This window comes from Castanea sativa, chromosome 1, assembly GCF_040712315.1.
Source record: "Castanea sativa cultivar Marrone di Chiusa Pesio chromosome 1, ASM4071231v1".
Lineage (NCBI taxonomy): Eukaryota > Viridiplantae > Streptophyta > Magnoliopsida > Fagales > Fagaceae > Castanea > Castanea sativa.
Genome location: NC_134013.1, coordinates 71686828 through 71712256, shown reverse-complemented (window position 1 = coordinate 71712256; position 25429 = coordinate 71686828). Strand labels below are relative to the sequence as shown.

Sequence of the window (25429 nt, the reverse complement as noted above, 5' to 3'; positions counted from 1 at the left end):
AATGGATTCTTCATTACTTTCACTGCTACTGTTGTAGTCAATGAAAGTGTGACTGGTAAAGAGAACCCTTCTGATAGGGAACTCTCTCAGGATGCAGATCTTCAAGAAGCCTACAATAAACTTTGCAAAATTGCTGCAAAGGATGCGAAGAATGCTTAAAGAAAATTGCATCTCTTGAGCTTGAAAAGAAAAATTTGCTTGTGAAATTGTTTGATGCTAATGAACTGTTGAATAATGTGAAGAATGAGAACATGCTTTTGCTTGATAAAATTAAGAATTTGGAACATGATTTATCTATTGCTAGAGAACAAACTAATAGGTCTGCTAGTTCCAAACTTGATCTGATGCTGAGTGTTCAAAAGTCTCCGTTAGACAAAACTGAGTTAGGTTTTGTAGAAAGCATCTTTGTTTCTGAAACACATTCCATAAACTTTGTTCCTTCCTCTGAGCCTCCTGTGTGTGAGGTTGTCAAACCTGTAGAAGTCATACCTCCGAGAAAGATTAGGGTTGATCTTCAAAAGTCTAAACCTAAGATTTTTAATCCTTCTAAGGGGAAGTTTCATGATAGACCTGCTTGGGTTTGTCATTTTTGTGGAAAGTCTGGACACATTCGTCCAAACTGTTTCAAGCTGCAAGTTGCTAAGCGAGCAAATAAACCAAAAACACTTGTGCCTCAAGCACAAGATCCTATGGTACTTATTAGTGAGTTGGTAAAGGCTCTAAACTTTTATTCCAATATTGGAGTTGGAAATAATTCTAATATGAGTAAGAACTTCAATGCTCAAGGTGCACCTAAAAAGCTTTGGATGCAAAAGACTCAATCTAAGTGAGTCTTTCTGGCATGATCCCTGTGCTTCTTTGCTCTACTCTTTGTGACCATTCTTTTTGTTTTTCTTGTCTTTCGTTTTCTTTGTTTTTCTAGGATTTGCATTGCATAGCATTCATGCATTTCATTCTAGGATTTTTTTTTTATCAAATAATAATAATAATAATAAAAAAAAGTATAAAAAAAAAAAGGAACCAAAATGTGTTTTGCATTTTTGTCTTGGATTTGATATCAAGGTTGGCCATATTTTCTCTACACAACATGTTTAGGTACCTTTTTTAGCTTGGATGAGCTTATTTTCTTGCACTTTATTAGTTTGAGCTTTGAAGTGCATGTTGTATGGGAAAATGTTTGTAGTTTTTGATCGCATGATCTTGATCTTGAAATCACATGCTTTTGATTGTCAGACTTGAACTTTTTGAGAAAGGCATAAATAACCATCTCACCACTGTTTATTAGCCAATCATGAACACCTTAGTGCATATCATAAGATTTTGTGCTCGAGAAAGTGTAGCATATGCATAAAAAGAACATAAGGTGTAGCCTTGGTTTAAATGATAAAATTGGTGTGTACATTATTGGACTATAATTCTCACTATCAATTAAAATTGGTGTGTACATTATCCCGACTAATTCTTAATAAGTTTCTAAACAAATAAAATTGGTGTATACATTATGAGGCACATCAAGAAACTTACATGATTGCAAGCTTTTATTCTAGGAGATGTGAGAGTTATATGGTGTAACTCTTTAAGGGATAGTCTCTTTTGATTGTATGTGATGGATTTTGTAGAAATTGTGCTTAATTACTATACACATGTCACCTCACATGTCTTTCAAGCTTTTGCTAGTTGCACACACTACACAAGTTTCTTTTCGTTAAACTTTGTACATGATATTGTGTGTGATTTTGTTTTGGCCATCCAAGATTGAAACTTCCTTGAGTTTGTATGTAAAATGTGTTTTGAAGTTTGAGATTTTAAGGTGAACTGAGTGAAAATCTTAATTTTTGGGAAATCTGGGCTTAAGTCTTGTGTTTTTGAAAAGCATTTCATCACATACTAATGTATTTTATTCATAAATTTCTTTACTTTGAGGTGTTTCTGCATAAAAATGCTATGTTTTTCAAAAAACTGTTTTTTCCTGAATTTCAATCGATCGAAGCTGTTTCTCGACCAATCGAAATTGCGATTAAATTTTTGATCATGTTCTATCTGTTTCGATCTGTACTCAATCGCTGTTGGATCAATCAAAGGTTTTTCGATCAATCGAACCTAATTTTTGACCGATCGAAAATCGCACAGGAAGTTTTTTAAAAAGGATTAAAGTTCATGTGTTCTTCACTTTTCAAAAGAATTTTCAAACTTTTTCTCTCTTTTTCAACAGGTCCAAGAGTCAAAGTCTATTTTTGTCGTTTTCCTCTAAATTCTTTGCAAGGATTTTGTCCTTTAAGGCTAGTATGTCCATTCTACCCTTCCTTTTTTATTTATTTTCATGTTTCATGCATTAGATCATGCATTTTAATAGGTATTTCGCACCTGAGGATTTTTAGGGGTTTTTGATGATTTAGGCTATTTCTTTCACAATTGATCAATGTGTTTTTGTTGTGTGGTACTTTCCAACTATTCTTGATAATTTAATTTGATCAATTTGGTGTTTTGTGAGAAATTTAAAATTCTAAGGCTTGAAACTACCTGAATTGGGGGTTTTGTTCAATTAAGTTTAATTTGATGAAATTGGCTTGTTGGATTGATTAATTTGATCATTTTAATGTATTATCTACCTTGTGTAATGATCAATTGGTCAATGTCTTGAAAATTGTACAAGTGGTTTTTCAAATTGTTGGGTTTTTTATATAAACTCTATGCTTAAGCCAATTTTGTGATTTTAAAGTTAATTTGGACTTACTCTCCCTGCATTAGAGCATGCATCATTTGCTTACAATGTTCATGCATCATATAGAATTGATATTTTCTATATTTTTTTGTGCTAACTTGCAGTTTGTCCTTGGTTTTTCTTGTTTCTCTCTTTTGGTTCCTTTCTGTGTGTCTTTTCATTTCTTGGCACAATGCCTAGGAAAACAAGAGCCAATAGGTCATCCTCTTCTTCTTCTACCCCATCCTTTATGAGTGACAGATTCTTGAGTGCGAAGCACCAAGAGACCTTTGTGACTCTTAATCTTAAGAGAAGCATTTGGGCTGAGCGACGGGTTCTTTTAGATGAGGTAGATCTCGAGATTAGGCGGAACTTTGAGCGTAGGGGTTGGTTGCCTTTTCTAGATCTTTCTTAACCCCCTCCAACACTGTTCTCAGGAGTTGGATTCGTGGTGATGAGTACACCATTACCCCTTCGGTAGTGGTTGCTGCTCTTGGGGTGCCTCTTGTTCAGCATCCTGTCTATCCTTATGATGTGTCTCCTCCCCTAGATGACGTTGTGTCCTACATCACTGGGTCTTCTATCCAGTGGGGTTCTGATCCTCGAATCACTACTGCTGAGCTCTCTGAGGTTCACTATCTTTTCTTTAGGATTGCATGTCATTCCTTGTGGCCTATATCTCATCTGCACACCATTCCTATTAAGCGATGCGTGTTTCTGTATGCCTTTGTTACGGATGCTCCTATTAGTTTTCCTCATTTGTTTCTTCGTTCTTTGAACGAAGTTTATAGGAGTTCCTCTACTTCTCATACTCTTTTTCATCCTGTTTTTATTCATAGGATTCTTCTCCATCTTGGTTTAGAGGAGTTTTCCACATCTGAGTCTGTTCATATTATTGCTCCTATAGGTGCCACCTTTCTTAGGCAGAGGACTGTTCAGTTGAAAGCAAGCTCTAAACGTCCTAAGGTTGAGTCTTTGGGTGATGTACCTCCTCCTCCTCCCTCCTCGATAGGTGATACTTTTGCTAAGGTGTCTGACGATCCTCTTGCTGCTACTGCTGCTGATGTTCCTTCGTCATCTACTTCGGATGATTCGGACATTCGACATATGTTAGAGACTGTCATGACTGTTCAGGCGGCTCATGGTCAGCTTTTGGTGGACATGTTTGATGAGTTTCGTGCCTTGCGAGCAGATTTGGAGAGTATTAGATTGCCACCTCCTTTTGATGATTAGTGAGTGCCCTTTGACAATTCGTCACAAAAAGGGGGAGTGCATATATGGTGTAGAGAGGAATTTTTGTAGTTAGGGGGAGATTTTTTTTGACTTGGTTGGAGCTGTGGAGTTGTTAGATTGTATCTAGGTGCTTCACTTTGTATGTATCTTTTGGCTCATGATGTTTGTGTTGGATTGTCCATGATAAGGGGAGATATTTCTTGTTTCACATTGTGCTACATTATTTTTTATGATCTATATTGATGAGTTTATTCATGATATATGTCTTTTAGTTTATGTTTATGTGAATTCAAGAAGTTATGTTGTTTTACTTGTATTTTCCACACATGTGTTTATGCGTTTAAGTGTTACAGGAATATACAGGTTGATTCAGTCGTACTACTGTCTACACCTGCAATTGATGGATAGTAGTTAGGTTGAATTTATTATGTTAGGCTTTATATTTGTAATAGGCTGTTTATATGTAAACTTTGAGCATTGTGATATGTTTTGTGTTTTGTCACAGATTGCCAAAGGGGGAGTTTGTTAGGTTCTAATACCTTTAGGTTTAAATGTATTAGAACTCTAATTTGTAATGTTAGCAAACCATGATCAAAAAGTTTAAGTCGTGTTTAGACTGCTCAAAGTATGTGTCTTTTATGTAAAGTTGGAATCGAGTTGCTGTAGAAGTTACTGTGCAATTCTGTCTGGCTGGATCGATCGAGAATTAGACTCGACCGATCGAAAGTCATGCAGATTTTTTTTTCTGCAAAATCTCCAGCTCAGCCCTAAGCCCATATGACGTGTAGGGTTTTATGTTTTGCCCTAAGTATAAAAGGCAAACCCTAGCCACATTTTTTATGTTGCTCATATTGCTGTTTGTGTGAATCTCTTGTGAGATCTGAGAGGTGCTTGCCTTCACATAAGTTTAGGATTATCAAGAAGGAGATTATGTCAAGAACTTGATGATCATTCAGTTGCTGCATTAAGAGCTTAAAGATATACAAGCGGGAGTGCTTGTACTTGTTGGAGAATCCAAGAAAGAAGGAGTCCGTGGTCTCGGAGCTTGTATGTGGTCGTGTTAGTAAGTTTTCTATTGGTGGGTAGCAAAAGGATGTTAGTGGTCTAAGTCGCTATTGTACAAACTTCGATTCTTTCATAGTGGATTCAGTTTTACCTTGAGGATAGTTAGGTTAAATCCTCCTCAGGTTTTTTACCGGTTTGGTTTTCCTAAGTCATCATATCATTGTGTTCTTTATATTTCCGCTACTTTGCATGATATGATTGTTTTGTGTTAACCTAAATCTGCATAATTTACCTAAGTTGATAACTTGGCTAAATAACTAGGTTAATCTGATTGTTTTAAGAGGTCTAAAAACGTACATATTTTATTTTTAACAACTTGCTATAGTCAACTGATATTTATTCTAGTTTACTATAGTTTTAAAAAATTTAGTTTTAACTTCTCCAATAACACATGAGTTTTTGTTTATTTGGTGGTATAATAGTTTTTTTTTTTTGTTGCTAAAATACAATTACCATTGTGAATTTTTTTTTTTTTATTAAGTTTTTTAACTGGCTAAAATACAATCACATTTGTGAATATTTTTATTGTTTTTGTTTTTTTTATTTTTTATTATTGGATAGTTGCTATTTGAGTGAAACTAGCTATGTTTATTGAGGAGAAAATAGTTCAATTATAAAATGAAATATATAATAAGTTAAATAAATTTTTGAACCCAAGGGGGCCCGAGCCTCTTGGGCCCCACCTGGGTCCGTCCCTGTGAGGCAGTACCTGAGAGAGTGGGGGAGTGTAAGAGAGGAGTATTTGTAAGAAAATGAAAAGAAAAGAAAAGAAAGATGTAAAAGACCCTTAGTTGACGGGGGAATGTGCAGATTAGCAGTGTGGATGGCATGAATATAGTAAGTTAGGCATTGTTTGAAACTATAAAGGAAAATAACAACTCGAGTTTTTGAAACTCGAGATTCACATAATAAATCGAGTCTCAAAAACTCGCTTTATGCTCGCTTTGGGCTTGCTGAGGTGGACAAAATGCCACCTGGATCTCGAGTTTCTAAAACTCGTTTTAGGGTTTAGATAAAACTCGAGTTTATAAAACTCGAGTTTTACTATATCTTATTTTTAAATTATGTTTGTTATACGCATGGAACTCGAGTCTTAGAGACTCGAGTTTTATGATAGTAACTCGAGTCTTATAGACTTGATTTCCTCTGGGCATGTTTATTTAAAAACTCAGCCCGTGGCATTAACTCTCACAGAAGACCCTCAGTAACAACACACAGAGAAAACCTAAAACAGAGCTCTCAGCCTCACTAACTCTCACTCACTCACCCTCACTAAGTCTCACTCACCCATAACTCTCTCACACCATAACTCTCTCACACCACTCACTCTCACAAAACCACATTGTCCACTCTCACTGCTCTTCCCTCTCAGCAAATTCATATCTAAGGTAAGGGTTTGCATAATTTGATTGTCATTGTAGTTGGGTATGTTGTCTATGGGTGTGGGTTAAAGAGTTTTACCATTTATTTTGTAGATAGTTAACATAACTTAGTTAATTTATCAATATTGTGAATTATAGAACTTTGTTTTGTTAGTGTTAATTTTTTGAGTATTTATTTGTATAGTTTTTGTTATCAAAATTTTATTCATCATTTTATTTTTATCATGATCTTACAAATTTCTTTGACTTTATTTATCATTGGTTTGGGTATGAAATGGGTAGTGAATGAATGTAATGAATGGGAATGGGTATGTAATTATCAAAATTTTATTCATCATTTCTAGGCTTTTATTTTTATCATGATCTTTCAAGTTTTTTTGACTTTATTTATCATTGGTTTGGGTATGAAATGGGTAGTGAATGAATGTAGTGAATCGGTATGTAATCATGCTCCTCTACCCACCTAGTTCTTTCAAAACCCTTTTAGGCATTATAGGTCACCACACAATGGAGTAATAGATAATTCCGTCTCTCCATCCACTAGGATTAGAAGGTTTATGTCTTGGCCTTTAGATATTAATGGGCACTCTATAACCTGGCTTGAATATGTTCATTGGTAAGATTGCATTACTTTTTTCCCTCACTTTACGACTATGTGATTTAACTAACATAGGACTTGACTTGAACAGGTTCACAATGCCTGATATTGTTATAATCATATACCATGGTGGTCCGCTTAAGAATCCCAATGCGAACAAGGGATTGCCATTTGAGGGGCCGGGTATGAAAACCTATTATGTCGAAGTTGATCGTAGGTTGAAAACCCTTGATGAATTGAAGATATTTGTCATGGAAGAGTTGTGTAAGAATCCTGATGCGTACAACATGCAAATTACTTATCGTATGCCAAATGAAATCATGAAGCACCGGATTAATTACAAGTATATGCTGATAGAAAAAGACAAACATGTGAAGATCATGTTTGACAAGTTGGAGAGTATAGCTGAAGTAAGTAACATTGAGTTGTACATACAGTTGGAGCCGCGTGCAGTATGGCAAGAGGATATCCAACAAACAACCACAAGCTTACAAGTTGCGATTCTGGATGCTCAATATGAGTATTCTACACATGTAGAGGATGATGATGTTCATGCCGATGGAGATGATGATGATGATGATGACGACGACTATGTTGATGAGACTACTGCCGTTAACAATGATGATGACGATGATGATGACGACGACGACTATGTTGATGAGACTACTGTCGTTAACAATGATGATAACGATGATGATGACGACTATGTTGATGAGAATCTTGCCATTAACGGTGAAGATTTTGCCGATAAAGATGACTATGAAGACATGATTGAGAGAGGGGACTTTCGGGACTTTGAGAGGGACATTGATGACGATGAGACATTGGACGGTGGTGAACCTGATGCAGACAATGTTATTAGTGTCCAAAACATTACAAACACAATCCCTGCCTACGCACCTCCTGCGTTGTCATTCTCTGCAAATACTTGGGAAAATATGGTTGATCCTTCGCATATTGAGATGTCATTTGTGTCTACTTGGAGAGAGGGGATGAATTTGAGCAAAGGGTTGACTTTTGCCAGTAAAGTGGAGGTGAAGCGCGTATTAACAATTTGTGCCCTCAAGGAAAACAAAAACTTTAAGATCACTAGGTCGACGAGGAAAAATTTTTGTGCGAAATGCGTGCATGAGTCATGCAAGTGGTATGTCTACGCAGTTATGAAGCCCGAGCTCCAAAATCTATGGATGGTCACCGTGTATGTGGGTCCTCACACGTGTATACCGACTGGGGTGCGAAATGATGGTAGAATGATGAGTTGTAATTTTTGTTGCAGCAGAAATCCATAACAAGTTATGTGAGGATCACACCACTCAAATTAAGCATCTCAGATCTCTGATAGAGGCGAAATATAATGGCCATAAGCCTTCTTACTACAAGGTATGGGATGCGAAACAAAAGGCGATTGCGCTTATGTTTGGAGATTGGGAAGAATCTTACCAAAGGCTGCAAAAGTTGCTAATGGCGTATATTGATTAGGACCTGACTACCCAGTTTTGCTATCGTGTCACACCCACCGATGAAGATCACACCGTATTGTTGCATTATGTGTTTTGGTCTTTCGGTCCATGCATATCAAGATTCAAATACTGCAAGCCGGTTATCAGTATTGATGGGACCCATCTGTATGGTAAATATCAGGGAAAGTTGTTGGTCGCAATGGCAACCGATGCTAACAATAAGTTATTCCCTCTCGCCTTTGCTGTTGTGGATTGTGAGTCAGGGTCCAGTTGGAGGTGGTTTTTACGATGCCTCAGAGAAACGATTGGCCACCTGATACCTGACGATGGCATTTGCATAATTTCTGACCGACATCTCGGTATAAAAAACGCCATTGCAAACTGGCCTAGAAGGGATGATGGAAAAGCAGGGGTATTTCATAGATATTGTCTTCGACATGTTGCTAGCAACTTCAACACGCATTTTCAAAACTCGACTCTAAAGTCAGCGGCGTTGAAAGCGGGATATGCTAGTCAGGTAGTTAAATTTGCTACCATAATGGACTCCATTAAGCAGGTGGAAATTGAGGCCATTAGGAAGAAGAAGAAGGTGACAGGGAGGGATGGTAAGGAAAAGAATCAAGATTATCTTCCATACACATACCTAATGAGCGAGGATGTGGACATGTGGACCCAGTCATACGATGGTGGGAGACGTTTTGGAGCAATGACAACCAATATATCAGAGTGTTTCAATGGTGTGCTGAAAGGTGCACGGGGCCTTCCTATTGCCGCGTTGGTTGAGTTCACTTGGAACAAACTTGTTCAATATTTTCACGATCGGCACAAAGGATACCATTATGAGTTGTCAGAGGGTAAGAAATGGAGTGAATATGCCTTATCCACGTGGGATGGAAAAATGCGTAAATCTGAGAAACACTATCTCAAGCCATTTAGCAATGAAGAGCTGATATTTCAAGTAGTTACCCAACTCAACATGTGTAGCGCAAGAGGGGGAAACCACAGTTACGAAGTTCGGTTACGGGAAAAAACATGCAATTGTGGGAAATGGCAAAATATAGGGATCCCGTGTTCACATGCAATTAGAGTATGTGACTATTTACATATTGATTCGACCACGTATATTCACCCATGTTATGGTTTGAACCATGCCCTTAACACTTATGAGCATGCATTTGTGGTTCCTAAGTCACAATCATTATGGAGGGATCCCATGGGGCCAAAGTGGTTGCCTAATCCGGCATTGTTGCGGGCCAAAGGTCGACCGGTGAAGTCACGAATAAGGAATGAGATGGATGGAGTAAGGAATAAGGATCAAGAACCGGGATGGCGGAGGGAGGACGCAGATTTGATAGAGAGTCAACCGAAGCAGACATGTGGACTGTGTCATGCTTCCGGGCATAACCGCAGAAAATGTCCGCAGTCCCGCGGTGCTTCCACAAGCGGCCATGTTCCACACTAGGTAGGTTGGTCTGATTTGGTCTAATTTGGTCTGATTTGGTCTGATTTGGTCTCATTCGGTCTGATTTGGTCTGATTTGGTCTAATTTGGTCCATTCAGTCCACTTTGTTCCATTTTGGTCAGGAAGATCCATCTTTGTGTACTTACATATATAATTGGAGACAACAAGTTTAGGTTGAGAGCCCTTATTCAAAATCTAAATTTATTAAAACAAATTCTCGAGTTTGGGGGTCAGCTGTCCACCATTGCTACACTGATATTCATAGTGCTACATGTGCTGCTCAATAGCTCGGCACTGTTGAACCCTATCTAGTCATATCATTCACACTCACGTCAATACACAGATCTGCATCATTTTGCAATGCACTGTTTTCAAGGATGCAGAAGACCCCTGAAAAGTTTATGATGCATTTAACACAACTCGGTATTGTCTTGTCAAGTTCATGTCGGATGAAACACAAGCATGCTAAATACTCTTCACATGAATACTGTTCAACCGAATAGTCATGGCAAGACACCGCAACTATCGCGAGAATAAGAGAATCTCACCGTGACATTAGGAACATTTGAACAAAAAATTCGTGCAGTGGTTTTCCGGCTCGTATTGACATGACAAGCCCGAATATATTAAATTTTATTATTGAATACACGGTGGAATGAGGTTATAAATGTACCACAATTCTTTTCTTATTCCTACACCACTAACTTTGTAGGTTGAGTAAGCTATGAGTCGCAACGCCTCAACATCATCTCGTACACGTAGAAACAAGTTTCAATCTACTTCAACAAATGAATTATCACAAGTTCCAGCAGATCAACAACTACAAACATACACAGACCACTATGGAGGGAAATGGGTTGGAAAGAAGAGAGATTTCGTAAATATGCCAATATACACGTACGAGAGTCTTGGAAGCGTTGGCCACATCATGGTCGGCAAACCTACAAAACTAAGTACAGATACCACCGCAATGGAGTTCACCGTAGCAGAACCACCATGGTCAACCCTATACGAGAAGAGGTGTGAGTTGGAGGTGTATTGTCGATGGCACGGGTTACGAGTTCCTAAGGCACGCTCAGCCAAGTTACCTAGAGATGAACCTGCCAACATACTTGCTCGCCTTGAACAAGAGAACAATCAAATGCAAAGGCGGCTAGACCGTTTTCATGCAGTCCAAAAAGCTAGGAAGCATCTAAAGGGGAAGGCGCAAGAGCGAGCCATGAAGTCTATTAATGAAATTACTGCGTTAGATGATGAAAGTGACATTTCAGACTTCTCAGATTCAAGCAATGATGACTTCCAAAAATTTCTACCTACGAACATTCAACGTTGTTGTTGATGTATACACGTTTTGTGCAATACAAAATGTTGTTGATCGTGAGGGCAAATGATCCTATTGTATGTGCACCTTTTGCAAATCTAAAGATGAATTGTTCATTACTTTTGGCTAAATACCAAGCATACTAAATAATTGATGCCTTCAATAACCACAAGGTCCACAACTTACTCATTGAGGATTTCTTTTTCATATATCCCCCTTTCATTTTCACAAAATTTTGAACCATCCTATTCTTAAAAAGAGATGTTGATAATAAGTATCCATATTATTACTTTTCTTCTAATGATGGTATCAATTAAAATTTACCATGAATGTTTCACTAGATTCTCTCGATGTTTTTTCCCCCCCTTCTTCTTCTTTGGTTTATCAAAGGGATTAAAAATAATAATCTTCCACTCACTAAAAAGGAATCACAAGAAAAAAGAATTTACTCGCTTATCACCTTTACTAAAATATAAGTATTAAAATCTGAAATCCGATAATTGACCAATGAGCAGGAATATATGAATCAACAACGCCACCCTCAATGAGGTGCAAATATATCAATTTGTTCGGACCTGTAATTGGTCCAGAGAAGAGACTATGATGACAACAAGCAGCTTTCAATTTACTTAAACCCATTTAGATTGAATAATAAATATATCCAGCAAGATATGGTACATGAACCATTCTCAAATATAAAATGGTCTCTAATCATCTTCACAACAAATTTTGTATTCACTGTGAATGTTTTCTAGGCCAACCCAGAAAATTAAGAACCCAAAGCCGAAGGATTCTTCAATTGAAGACACCAGCCTTGTACAATCTGCAGATTCTCAGAAGAGGAAATCATTAATGCACTTCTCACTCATGCTCAGGTCAATCTGCTCATCCATCCTCAACTTCCCCGCATTAAAACCAAACAGCCTACAATCACATGGAAAGGGTGAAGTGTAATTGTCAAAACTTGATAAAGGACAAGGTACAAAGCCTACAAATTAGTACGAGGCATGCATATATGTGATCATTTAAACTAGAAAAAAACAGGGCAACCAAAAATCTCCCAACTAACAAAAACATCACAAGAAGATACAAAGTAATTTCATATTCTGGGTCTAGAAGCTCTACCATTTCCCAAAGCTCAATGGTAAAATTATTAATCAAGGTATACTTAATAGGGCTTTGTTTAGTTAGACACTCGGTCTAGACCCTCATTTCTATCTCCACCACATGCATAGCTAAATCCCAATCTCACGAATAGAAAGATTCCATATATACAGACCAAAATAGTAGGAGTCATGACAAGAGTATGTATTTGAATTACACTATTAGAAATAATATATTATGTGGTCGCAGCACCTTTCTGAAGATATTAGAGCCTTTCTCATCCAAAAATAATATGGGAAAACCATGAAACTACACAATGAATTGAGATGAGACCAGAACATGGTCAACATTTCTAAAGTAAAATAGGATCATTAATGGCATACTTGTCAACAGCAGTGAAAAGAACTATATCTTCGTCCTTTGCACTGCTAAGAATCACATTGGCCTAATGTCATCATATTTAATGACTGACACGGAGAGGCTCATATACTGCAACTGGTTTACTGCCATGCGCATATCTCCATTAACTCTGTTTGCAAGTTCCTCAAGAGCAATCTAAAACAATAAATAGTGAAAAATTCAGTGAATATATTATTGCTTAAAATTAATAAAAAGGAGCCTCACAAGGCTAAAAAAATAAAATATTACATGTCAGAAAACAGCAAAACTATCCACTTCACCACTATAAACTTTTTTTTTTTTTTGTTGATAAGTCACTATAAACATTCACTTACGCAGCTATGACCAATTACAAATATAAACTAAAGCATTGATGGAGTATTTACCTGATTAACTTGAAGCCCTTCTGCAGTTGCAACTTGCATTAACCTCTTTGCCATCTACCATAAACCAAATTTGGCATTAGTAACTCGGCAATTGGCCGTAGTGGCCTTAAAAATTTAGAACACCAAAAATTTATTGTCCATCACATGGGCATATGCATCCCACACACACATATAGAGTCAAGGCATGCCCAATATCAAGGATCACATGGCCTCCCATTTGTTAAGTTCCATACTTAAATGCTATTTGAGATGCATCAACAAAACTAATCCAAATCTCGGATAAAAGTTTCATGTGGGTATCAATGGCAAACTATGAAATGCCAACAAGTGTGCCTGTGTAAAAAGCACAAAGGGAATATTCTAACCATAAGCACTAACTCTAGTCATTTAAACTTCATCACATAAACAAATAACAAGAGAAGGTCAATTCAGCAAATACCACATGAAAGGACAAGATCACAACTACGTTCAATTTCATGCATAAAAAAAAGTACTCTAAAAACAATTATAGAAATCAGAACAAAAACCTACTGGTTCGTAGGTTTTCGAAAGTTGAGAAGCAAACAGTAGTTCACAAGACTTTTTAGTTTCTGACTGTATCGATCATTACAAATGCAGATAATAGGAATTTTGGAAATCTTGATGCTAGCAATAAGGTCAGCAACTCCACCCCTATCTCCAGCAGACATCCCATCAACCTCGTCTATAATCAGCACAGTTTTTGGATGCTTTGATCTGCAACTTCAACAATAAACTTTAGCAGAAATTTCAAACAATCATATTCTATGCGCGTATGTGAGATATTAATAAATGCAAGACCAACCGATCCATGTTGACACTGAAGGCCTCATTGCTGACAAGTTCCTTTATAGAATTCGCATTGCTTCCACCAATTCCTTTCTCAATTTCGGCATCAACCTTCCCACCATTGTCACTAGCATTTACCTAAACGAAATAAGGGAGATCAGGAGGGCATATGCTGCTCATACCATTGATTTATATGTCTTGGGGGTGAAACTCATGATCTAGATGCTCAATAGAAATGTGTATCTTGGTAAAAAATTACCCCACCTCTATTGCCTGGAAATTGAGCATCTGACTAACCAACTTTGCAGAGGTAGTTTTTCCTATACCAGGAGTTCCACACAATAGCACATCTTTTTTGGCACCAGAATCATTTTGTTTTTTTCCCTTTTTCTTATTTCCAGTATCAAGAAATTGCTTGTTCCAATTTGTCAACCAGTCATGATGTTGCTTAACCTGCACATCAGTCGATAACTAAATCCTTTCAATTCTTTCTACACATTGAGATAGATGAAGATATAAATTTAGTTCCAAAAGCAATGGCAGAAAAATGAGAACTAACACACATACCAGTGACTGATTTCCAATAATATAATTTGGAACCTTTGGCCTATATTTTTCCGTCGATGTTAAGGCACTCTTAGCAACTGTTTTAGTTTTATGCTTAGCTGGGGACACCCCTGAGGAATTTGAAAGAGTTATTTTGGTTATTTTCCCTGCAATCTTATACAGGTTAAAGCCAGAGGCATCAAGATGATCTAGGTTCATACATAGCACTAGTTCAGATGTAGTTAAGAGGTACAAAAGGAGAGGCCAAGCTCACCACCATCTTCAATATACAGTTCCCTTATCAAATTATTAAAAAGTCAAGCTTCTGAGGAGGATGTACTATGATCTGCATATGGTGAAAAAGATGGAAAGCATGGTTAAGCTAACACAGACAACATTAACATATCCACACCTCACACAAAGTAATTACATTTTTAGTTCTCAAATGTCTTTCTTTAGTCTGAGAGTAGCACATACAATACTCACAAACTCAACCTTGGACAAACACCACTTTCATTTACGGTTATGTGCTGAAACTGGTAAAACCAACAAATAGGTGGTTTTTCCATACATGTTCAAAGTTTTGGATACCTTGTAGCTTCATGGCCACAAGTCATTTTCTAATCAACACCACGTTGCAACACTGCAAACATGAGCAAGGTATTCAACTATCAGACACAGAAGATCCAAAGCTGATACTGAATTTGAAGCTACTGCAGGTCAACAGTTGATTGTTACCATCCTCCAGTGTCATCTTGAGAGTGTAAGAGCCCTGTGAATACCACAAACCATCAGCTGGTTGATGCGAAACACTAGAATAAAAAAAATAAAAATAAATGATAGATTAAATTGTTATATTGGACTGACAATGAAAGAAGGAATGGAAATTACTGATTTGCAAGTTTGCCTTCTCTTAGCCATGCATATGAATCCACATGAAAGAGGATACTTATATCATTACATCCATATAGAAATATGTAAATGACCAATATTTATTTCCCCTTTCCCTTGGGTTCTCTCTCTTCAGTCAACACCACACTGGGGAGGAGGGGATTTTAAAGTGAAAATCTCACTAATCATTATGTAGCAATAGCAGTGTTAAAAACTGAAGCTGATTTAGCAAGTTTTTACTCCTGGCTCAAAGTCAATTGCTAATAAAATTCAAAGCTCAAAGTAGGATACAAACTATTCGAAAAAAAGATATGGAACTTCCCAAAAGACCTATAGTCAGATAAGTGAAGGTGAAAGTGGAATACAGACATATACAACAGAATAAAAAACTAGATAAGAAAGAGTTATAGACCTAGGAAAATGCTGCTCCCCACAAAATTTATTTGCTTCATGATAAGACTGTCGATTTTTCATGTAGGATACAAACTATGCAAAAAAGATTAATAGAACTTCCCAAAAGACCTATAGTCAGATAAGTGAAGGTGGAGTGCAGACATATACAACAGACTAAAAAATCTAGATTAGAAAGAGTTATAGACCTAGGAAAGTGCTGCTCCCCACAAAATTTATTTGGTTCAGGTCATGATTGTTGATTTTTCATGTACATGTGGATTCACCATAAAAGAAGAAAGAAAAAGCAATACATGAAGTGAAAAATACCATTGAAGGTCTTTATTTCTATAATCCTGTGAGAGGAAAAGGAAAGTGAAACACTTCAATACATTAATCTGTTTGGTTTGAGCGATTTTAGGGAGGATGTAAAATGAGGAGATGCATCTGTTCTTTCGCTGGGCCCACATTCCCTTATCCAGCCCAAATGGAGAGAAAAACTGATAGGAAAATGAACAAGGGTAAACTAATAATTTTCCATCATTTTACCAGGACTATCAAACACTATCAAACTAGGAGATCATAAGTATTTAGTATTTTCTTTTTCTTTTTTTGATCATTTTTAAAATTTGTAAAAAAAATATTTTAGTATTTTCTTTAGTCCATGTCAGTCTTTTATTAAATTTTTAGTTTAATAATCAAACAAAGAGCCATAATGCCACTAGAACAAGAAAGAGTCATTGTATGTATTTGTGCTCAATGTACTCAAAGAATAGATGAAATTGATCTATAAAATATTGAATGTTTAAGTAATGAGGCATGTTGACCTTATTGTTCTTTTCTCCCTTTCTCTTCTTTTTCTCATCTTCTTTCTTGAGGCACTGTTCAGATTTCTTTTACCCGTCAAAACCTAAAACCCCACGCACTTTTTTTTACCAAATAAGCATCAAATAATTCATCAAACCACCTTTTAATTCCTAACACAACCCCATATAGGCTTCTTCTAAACCCCATATCCACAAATTGTCCCAATGCCAAACCCACCACAAGCACATGTAGGACAAATTCCAATTTGTCCTACGTCAATTTGGTATCAAAGCTAAAATCCCAATACAAGTATACACCTACAACTCTCTCTTCTACAATTCTAAACCCTAAAACCACAAATTCTCCTAACCTTAAACCCACCACAAGCACACATCAGTAAATTTTCTATTTTATTTTTGGACAAGTAACAAGAATTTTATTGAAAAATACTACTTCATGCAAAAGGGCACAACGTAGCCAAAAGAATTACAAAAAATGCAAAAAAAAAAAAAAAATTACAAGAAGATATAGACTCAATAAACATTGGAAAGGAATTTGTCATTAATGTTTGGCCACAAAGAGAGATTCTCTTTGGAGGAAAGTAGTGGACAAAGATATGGTAATGAATGGGGTGACTGGTCCTTGAGGGTGGTTTAGGGTCCTTGTGGTGTATGTCTTTGGAAGCATTTTAGAAAGGGCTGTAGATATTTTTTCAGATTCATCAATTTTGAGTTTGGTAGCGGTATCAATGTTCGTTTTTGGCATGACTGGTGGTGTGGGGATGGGGTTCTTAAGGATGCATTTCTAGATTTTACAAACTCACTCAAAGTAAGGAAGCTTCTGTGGTGGATTACATGAGCTGGAATCCAAGCAACTGTCATTGGGATATCACTTTTATTAGAGCTATTCAAGATTGGGAGAAGGATATTCTTACAGATTTCTTCAACTTCAACTATTCCAAGTTTCCAACAAAGATTAGAAGGGTTTCTGAATACCATATCTGCTGGGTAGCAACATAAAGCAGATTATTAGAGGTAAAATCCCTATAAAGTGCTAATGCTGGAGGTGTGCATTCTTTTCATTCGAAAAGCATTTGGAAGGTTAAAATCCCTGATAAGTGGCTTCTTTTACATGGACAACTGCTTTAGTGAAAATTCTTGTGTTAGATAACTCATGAAGAAGAAACATAATTGTTGTAGAATGGTATTGTATGAGCAAGAAGGATGGAGAAAAAGTTGATCATTTACTTCTATATTGTGAAATTGCTAGAGAATTATCTCTAGTGTGATATTTATTTGGGGTGCAGTGGGTTATGCCTAATAGGGTAGTTGATTTGTTGGTCTGTTAAGGAGCACTTTTCTAGGCACCACAGCAGTATTATTTGGAATGAGATCCCTCTGCATAATATGGGCTGTTTGGAAAGAACAAAATACCTGAATGTTTGAAGGAATTGAACAAGCCAAAAGATCTTTTTATGTTCCTCCTATTGTTGAATGCCCACTATAAATGGTTATTCATTCTCTGATAAGCTTTAGTTTCTTGATTGTTGTAAATTTTGTTTATTTTTGGTGCCCCTTACACAGCCTATGCACTTGGTGGTGCTCTTTCTAAATTTTTTTAATATTACTTTTAACTTATCAAAAGAGAATAAGGGATTGCACAATTTTTAGGCACAATAAACTCCATGCAAAATATGCTAAATTGAAGCAAATGACCATATAATAAACAATCCATGATAATTTGGTATAGACCTGCTTAGATTTAAGAACCAACTTGCTTGTGATGGACTGTGAACTAGCATGAAAGAAAAAGAGAAAAATGTGATTTCTACATAATTGCAGGAGGACAGAACTACATTGTTGGTAACTGGTAATGATTACAAGTCCCTTCATATATCATTCTTAGTCAATCCTTGTTGTGATGCAGAGCCTCAGAAGTTTTTGTGTTACTATCAGCCTCAGAACAGAATTTTAAAAAGGTAATCCTTATTGTGATACAGTGCCTCAAATTTTTGTATCCCGTGCAGTGTTAGAACAGAATTTTATAATTTAAAAAAAAAAAAAAGAAAAAAAAAAAGGAAGTTTACATAGTGAAAGCCCAAGTCCAAGGAAAAACTCAAGACTTAAATAGCAAAAGAAACAAAACTTTCAAAGCATTGGTAAAGGTTGAGGACTGAGAAGCACAGTCCAGATTCCCCTTTTAAAATGAGAACTTGAGCTACAGGTCAAAATTGAAGATATGACAACCAAAACACGAAGGTAAAATACTCGTGATCAAGAAACTGAAAATTTTTCCTTAAGAAGAGAGTGGTATTTTTTGGGGGGGGGGGGGGGGGAAGAGAGGTTGATCTCAGGCTCACACCAAAAAACAAAGAAGGGAATTCATATGTTTAGACACAAATTTCAAATTCCAGGCACGGGCAAGGTGAAGGATGTGCGTCTCATCTTTACAGATGAAATTTTGGTTGCAGATTAACTTAACGTCCAGACAGATTGAATCACAACAGACTTAAAGGTCTTTCGCAGTGAAAAGATGCAGGGAAAGTACAGCTCAACAATGTATGATGATTTATACTAATGGTATTGTAGCCCCAAGAATCTTTAAACATATCAATACAGCTATAAAATAGCAGGTACTTCTCCAACACCATCTGGTTACAGAAAGATCTGCAAAGGAACTTTGACCATGACAGTTAACAAATTAAAGGTCTGCAAAGTTAGAGAAAGACATGCCTGTTCACCATCATCTGAAACAGGCAAGAAGTTCGACTTTTTCTGAATGATGCATAATTTAGTTTCAATAAATGGAAATAAGTAAGAGTGACAGCAACATGATGCATGAGGGCAGCAGAAAATGCATGGATTCTGTCATCTGTTGATGCATGACATAAGAAGAAATAACAACTACTTCACAGAATAAAGGATAAGGAAATAAAATTTATCCAAACTAGGTTGATGTAAATTCTTTAACTATGTCACCAATGAACTCTAGCTCAAATGGCATCTCCTACCCCATAAGAAAGGGTAGAGGGTGAAGCCAACAGGGGGCAAGATTGTATATCTACATACGCAAATCATTTTTCCTACAATAATTGGCAATTGATTAAAGCTTTGTTCGAGTTAATGTATAGTTCAGCATACACACAGTGAGAATATATGAAGGGTTCACCTTAAAAGTCAATACAGTTTAAATCTCTCTTCTTCTTCTTTTTTTGTTGATAAGTAGAGTAAGAGTTTAAATCTAGTAAAATGAGACTTACAGGTGGTGTAAATCCAGGTAAAGTTTGGCTGTGAGAGAGCACAAACTTTCCTGCTGCAATAGGATAGCTTATCTCCTCAGAAAGATTATGATTTTCTGTATGGACGTGCACCCCAAAGTAAGAAACGTCAATGACAACTTTCCCACTGGAGATGGGTTTACCTGCATGAAAGATAAAGGGTAGTAAGCACACCTCACAAAAAAATGGCAAAATATACGTCCAATGCCACATAAATTAACTTATACACATGCAGTAGACAAAAAGGGACAAAGGAACTCCCTGGATTTGATCAAATTCATAGTATTTGGAAAATCAAAACATGACACAAGTTATATGATCCAAGCTTACTTATATCAAAGCCACATAAATCCATACTTTCCTAAACAAAGAAAACATATAAATAAAATATTAAGAAATTACCAGTTGTGGCTGAGATGTTAAAGGTGGCTGGCTTGCCTGACACCACTGGGTTGGGTGATACCACAACACCAGAGACCTTCACAGGATAATCAGCTTTCTTATCTGCACAATTCCACAAAACCCCATTAATTTAAAAGAAACAAAAAAAAAAAAAAAAAAAAATTCTGGGAAAATTTAATCATTTACAAACTTATGCTTAATGTATAGCTCTCTATGTAACAGAAAAACTAACCTAGGAAATCAGCAACATTAAAGGCCAAAACAGAGCCAATCAATGCACCATATAATGAGCCACTAGTCTGCAAGTAGCATCCACAAAATTAGAAGTTTACAAAATTCACCTCACTTTTAACCTTGTCTTGCCTCAAATGGCCGAACAAAGATACAAATAAAAATATGAAGCATCATACTTCTAGTAAAAATTGTAAACTTAAAGCTGTAAAAATATGAAGCATCAAACACACACACAACAAATAAGAGCCCCGACAGGAAAAAATATCACATTAGACATTACCTCTGTAACAAACCTCTTTTTCAAGGTTCACCAATTTTGCATTTTTTAACTCTCGTGTAATGTTTGGGCGGGGGAGGAGGCTGCGGGGCATCATCCTTAGGCTCATCATTGTGCTACAAAGACATTAGATGCATACAGTCAATATTTGGTGTAATGATAAGATAAAATGAACTGCAAAATAGGCCTATACATCGTAATTAATGGTATCGTACCATAGAGCTGCCTTTGTGTCCTATTTTGTGTCCACCTGCCCCACAAGTGGGAGCTCTTCTAGCACGTTGCGGTCGACCTCGTGGGGGTGAGGGCTGATGAAGGGGATGCTCGTCCGGTACATCAGTATCTGGCTGAAGAGTGTCAATCCCAACTGGAGGTCCTAGAGGGTCAGATGAGGATGAGGTAGGTGGGTAATGATGCTCTGTGTACAGGCCAGGAGTGGGGATCATTGTCATGGGTTCAGTACGGGGTGGGTCTATGGGCAAAGTGGGTGCACTGGAGCTGGTGGATGGGTTTGAGGGTGTCTTGGGGTGCATAGGGGTCAACTGAGAATGAATACCGAGATCGAAACTGGGCTGTGAAGGTGGGGTGGGTGAAGGGACCTCGGGCTGAGGAGATGCATCTACCATGGGTGGAGGGACCTCAGGCTGGAGAGATGCGTGCGGGATGGGTGCAGGTATCTCAGGACTACTTACAACCCGAGCAGTTGTTGCACACTGACCACGGCCCCTAGCTGCACTTGTCCTTCGGCTTGCTGTAGCAGGCCGACCATGGCCCCTAGTTGCGCTTGTGCTTGGGCTTGCTGTAGCAGGCCCACCACGGCCCCTAGCTGCAGTAGCACGGGTCGGTGTACGTACAGGTGCTGCGCTTGTGCTTGGGGTTGCAATATCTGCTGATTCAGTCTCATGCCCATTGTTTGCCTCTCCATTTGGTGCAGGACCACCACCAAGCCCAGCCAGATCATTTAGGACGCGTTGGACATGGTTGTGGGCTCGGCTGCCTACAGGAAGCATCTCCAACAGTGCTAAATGGCTTTCAATCTGAAACCGAGAAAGAACCAGTACAATTAGATTTGAGACATTTACGTATCAATTGTAGAATGGATAATATAGTACTTATTAATCTACCTAAACACTCAACTAAGATATATCTAATTAGAACACATTACCGATATATCTAATTTTGCGCTGTTGCGGTCGACATACTTTCGAGTGACTGGACGGTACCAGCGGTAATAGTCATGATCGTGAGGCATCTCACCAGTCTGAGGAGGTGCATGGCAAAGTCGTTGTCGTCTCTCATCCCATGTAAGGATATACGGTCCATGCTCCTCCCTCCAATTCTTCTCCACCTTCCCACGCAAGTCTATTCTATGCAGTCTTTCATCGTACACAACATGGTCGGGTCGCTCTTGCGCCAACCCAAACTGACGAAGGACACGATCTGGGTGGTGTATCTCTACTATGCAAAAACACACAAGTGGCACCCTTGCCGTCCACGTATCCCTCCCTGCAACGCAAAAGTCAGGAAGGTGGCCGAAGTCTGCCTCGTATGGCTGCCACACAATCTACAATAGAAACAAAAAACAATTATCATAACATCAAGTTTATTAAAACAAGGGAGAATACATAGATAAAGGGAAAAACAAAAATTAAAACAAAAGATGTGTTAAAGGATGAAACAATCATATTCTTAAGGAAAATTAACATAACCAAACAAAATTTTTGTTTGCCATACTTGGTCCGGCTGAATTCTAACTAATTGCTCGCGATAGTGGATCAAGGCCATGCCGGATGGCCTACTCTTCGAGCTTGGCACCCGCACCCACCTACAGTTAGAAGCGAATAACATAAGATAAGATAATACCCATGTTATAGTTACTAAGAAGAGTACATTGCACACACAATATTAGAAAAATACTTACTTAAATGCAAGTGGAGCATATGGCCATGGGCCATAATCACATCCAGGTGGGGGCTCTATCCTCGGGCACAAGAATGGCAACCTTGCCCATGCCCAATACTGGACCAATGTGCACGCCCCACCAATCTGCGATGCCCCTTTCTCGCTTGCCCGACACAACTCTCTGTACAACCAGGCCAAGCAACCACTACCCCAACTATATAGTGGCGGATCACGAAGGTCACGCAGGAATGCCAAGAACATCAAATGCACCCTATCTCCCGACTTGTCCATGAAAAGCTTATCCCCTAGCAGCGCTAAAATATAGCACCGACCATACTGGTGTATCTGCATCTCCGTTGCATCATGAGGCAGTGGCACTACAATGGCGTGAACAAGGCGGCTGATGAGAATTCTTTGCCCCACCAAAGTTTTGTTGTCATTCGCCGGAGTAAAACCAAGCAACTCCATGCACAGATCTCGCCAATCCCCATCCACCACAGCAGTCGGCCCAACCAAGACCTCACCGTCTATAGGAAGTCCGAAAATGACCTCCACATCTTGTAGGGTGATTGACATCTCACCATGTGGAAGATGGAACGTATGCGTCTCCGGCCGCCATCGCTCAACTAGGGCCGAAATTAGGCAATGATCTATCTCTCTGGAAGGGGCCCTAAACAATCCTTCCAGCCTTAGCAACTTGATAATGTCAATCACCCGATTATCTTCCATCTGAATGCTTGCCATCTCCTTAGTGCGACCACGGCACGTAAGTGGGCCCGGGTCCTGCAAAATCCATAAAAATTATAGCGGTTATTACAACTACAAATTGTGTTTTGAAAGAACTTGCTAACTAAAAGTCAAAGACAACGTAAAAATTAAAGCGATTGTTAGAACTAGATATTTCACCTCGCCATTCCAAATGTCCTCTGATCGATGATATCGTTGTCGCGTCAACAATGACTCGTCAAGTGGACCAGGGTGCAAGATCTGTGGCTCGTCATCAATCCGAGGCTCCATACTGCAAACATTCAGATACTCAACTGTGAGATCATTAATAGTGTGGGGGCAAAGGAATGCTATTCTACATGCAAGGAAATGTGACTAAACATGAGATAGATCCCCATTCAAAATAAGACTATATATTGCAACATCTCAAAATGGAATACAGAAAAAACTAGTTGGGACAAAGGGAGGAATGATTTAAATGGGAATGCTTAAACAAGAGTTTTTGGATACTTATAATTGAAATGTGTTTTGATGTTATGATGCCCTTGAAACTCAAGCTCTGTTTTATGACACCAATGCACCCATCTGTATACCGGAAAACCAAGCTTAACATGATGAACTGAATAGATTAAGGTGATTGTCAAATTGTTAAGGTAAAGTTTAAATCCAAAGAGATTTGTTTAATCTTCTGAAGACAGCAGTGTGACAGTCTAACAGATGTTGTCTGTTAAACTTAAAGAGTAGTTAGAATTATCTTGCCTAGTATACTAAGAAATTTTCATATAATTGATACAAATACACCAATTTGATTTTGTGGATAGGGGGAAGTTGAGTTTTAATGTCATTTTAATATGTTCTATATGGCTTATAGCATCTCTTATTTGCTTGCAGGGTAGTCACTCTCATATTGATGCAAAACAAAGCGATGTCCTCATAAGGTATCAAAACTCAAAAGCACAAAATAATTCACAATTTTTTCTCTTTAAATTTTCCATAGAACAAAATAAGGTATCAAAACTCAAAAGCCCCAATTTTTTTTAAAAAAATTCGTAATTATAACCCAAGAACAAAAATAAAAGCACAAATGATTAATTAGCATAACCTTCTAAATTTGCATAACCTGCTGCAGCCGAGGCAAAGAAAGAGGAAAAGGTGGAAGAGAAAGAGGAATCAGATGATGTAAGCATTCTACAACAAAATTTAATAACCTTGATTAATTAGCATAACCTTCTAAATTTACTTGTTGGATTTGGTTTCTTCTTCCCTTCCAACCAAATAAATATTCCGAACCTCTCAATTCATATAATTATTTTGCAAGTATTTTCTTTTAGGGACTAGGGGATTACATATATTCCAATTATGATATTTATTTTTGTGTTTAGCATTTTTTGTTTAAGTGTATCCTTACATATACATGATATCAATTTTAGGAGTCATGTATAGCTGTGGTGCCACATTTAGGTAATAACATTAGAGAACATGCTAAATTCAAATTCAAGGGCTAAAATTGGTCAAATCAGAACATCAAAAGAATATGGTTGAAATTAGATTGTGTGGCCAAATGAGACAAAATTCAAAGTGGTAACTTTAGGTAGTGGAGCAACACCAGTCTGGCCCCTTTCTTTCTTATTTTTGCACCATGGGATCCTAGTAGACTCTATGGGGACCAGTGGGAATGGGTGACAAATCCATGTCCTCTCTTTAGACTAGACTATTTCACATAGAGGCATGAACTTTGTTTCCTTAGAGATGTTACCTTTACCCTAATGGCTTTTTTTTTTTTTTTTTGGTTCTTACCAAAGAAAAAAAGCAAGCAGGCGTATATAATTTAATCCCCTTTTAATCTGACTTCTTTTCTTTTGTTCTACTTTTTGCAGGATATGGGCTTCAGTCTCTTTGATTGAGGAATTCGGATATCAAGTTACTTTTGTTTCAAGATTTCTCCAATTCAGGACTTTGTAGAACTTAAGAGTTTGTCTCTACAGGCTGTCATTTTTGGTTGTTCCCCATTTAAGACACGGAGATTGATAACCATGCTAAAATCTTATGGATTAACTTA

The 25429-nt window shown here is 37.6% G+C and overlaps 1 protein-coding gene and 1 long non-coding RNA gene across 2 annotated transcripts; one reads left to right on the top strand and one right to left on the bottom strand.

Moving 5' to 3' along the window:
* Window positions 1-14815: 14815 nt before the first annotated feature.
* Window positions 14816-22995, bottom strand: LOC142633675 (uncharacterized). The gene is made up of 8 exons (XM_075807917.1): window positions 22664-22995; window positions 22477-22567; window positions 21908-22306; window positions 20958-21779; window positions 20464-20530; window positions 20232-20333; window positions 19812-19972; window positions 14816-15236 (listed from the first exon to the last, which is right to left on the bottom strand). The coding sequence occupies exons 1-8, from the start codon at window positions 22993-22995 to the stop codon at window positions 15129-15131; spliced, it is 2082 nt and encodes a 693-aa protein (XP_075664032.1). The 3' UTR covers window positions 14816-15128.
* Window positions 22996-24489: 1494 nt separating this feature from the next.
* On the top strand, window positions 24490-25429 carry LOC142638086 (uncharacterized). The gene is made up of 2 exons (XR_012844972.1): window positions 24490-24549; window positions 25248-25429. It is a non-coding gene; the product is annotated as an uncharacterized LOC142638086 (long non-coding RNA).

Coding starts and splice junctions, on each gene's coding strand:
- LOC142633675 (XM_075807917.1), bottom strand. CDS start 22,995: ATGCAGATACACCAGTATGGTCGGTGCTATATTTTAGCGCTGCTAGGG. Junction 20,334..20,463: donor TAATGTTGCTGATTTCCTAG/GTTAGTTTTTCT, acceptor GGAATTGTGCAG/ATAAGAAAGCTGATTATCCT. Junction 15,237..19,811: donor TACCTGGATTTACACCACCT/GTAAGTCTCATT, acceptor TGGTATTCACAG/GGCTCTTACACTCTCAAGAT.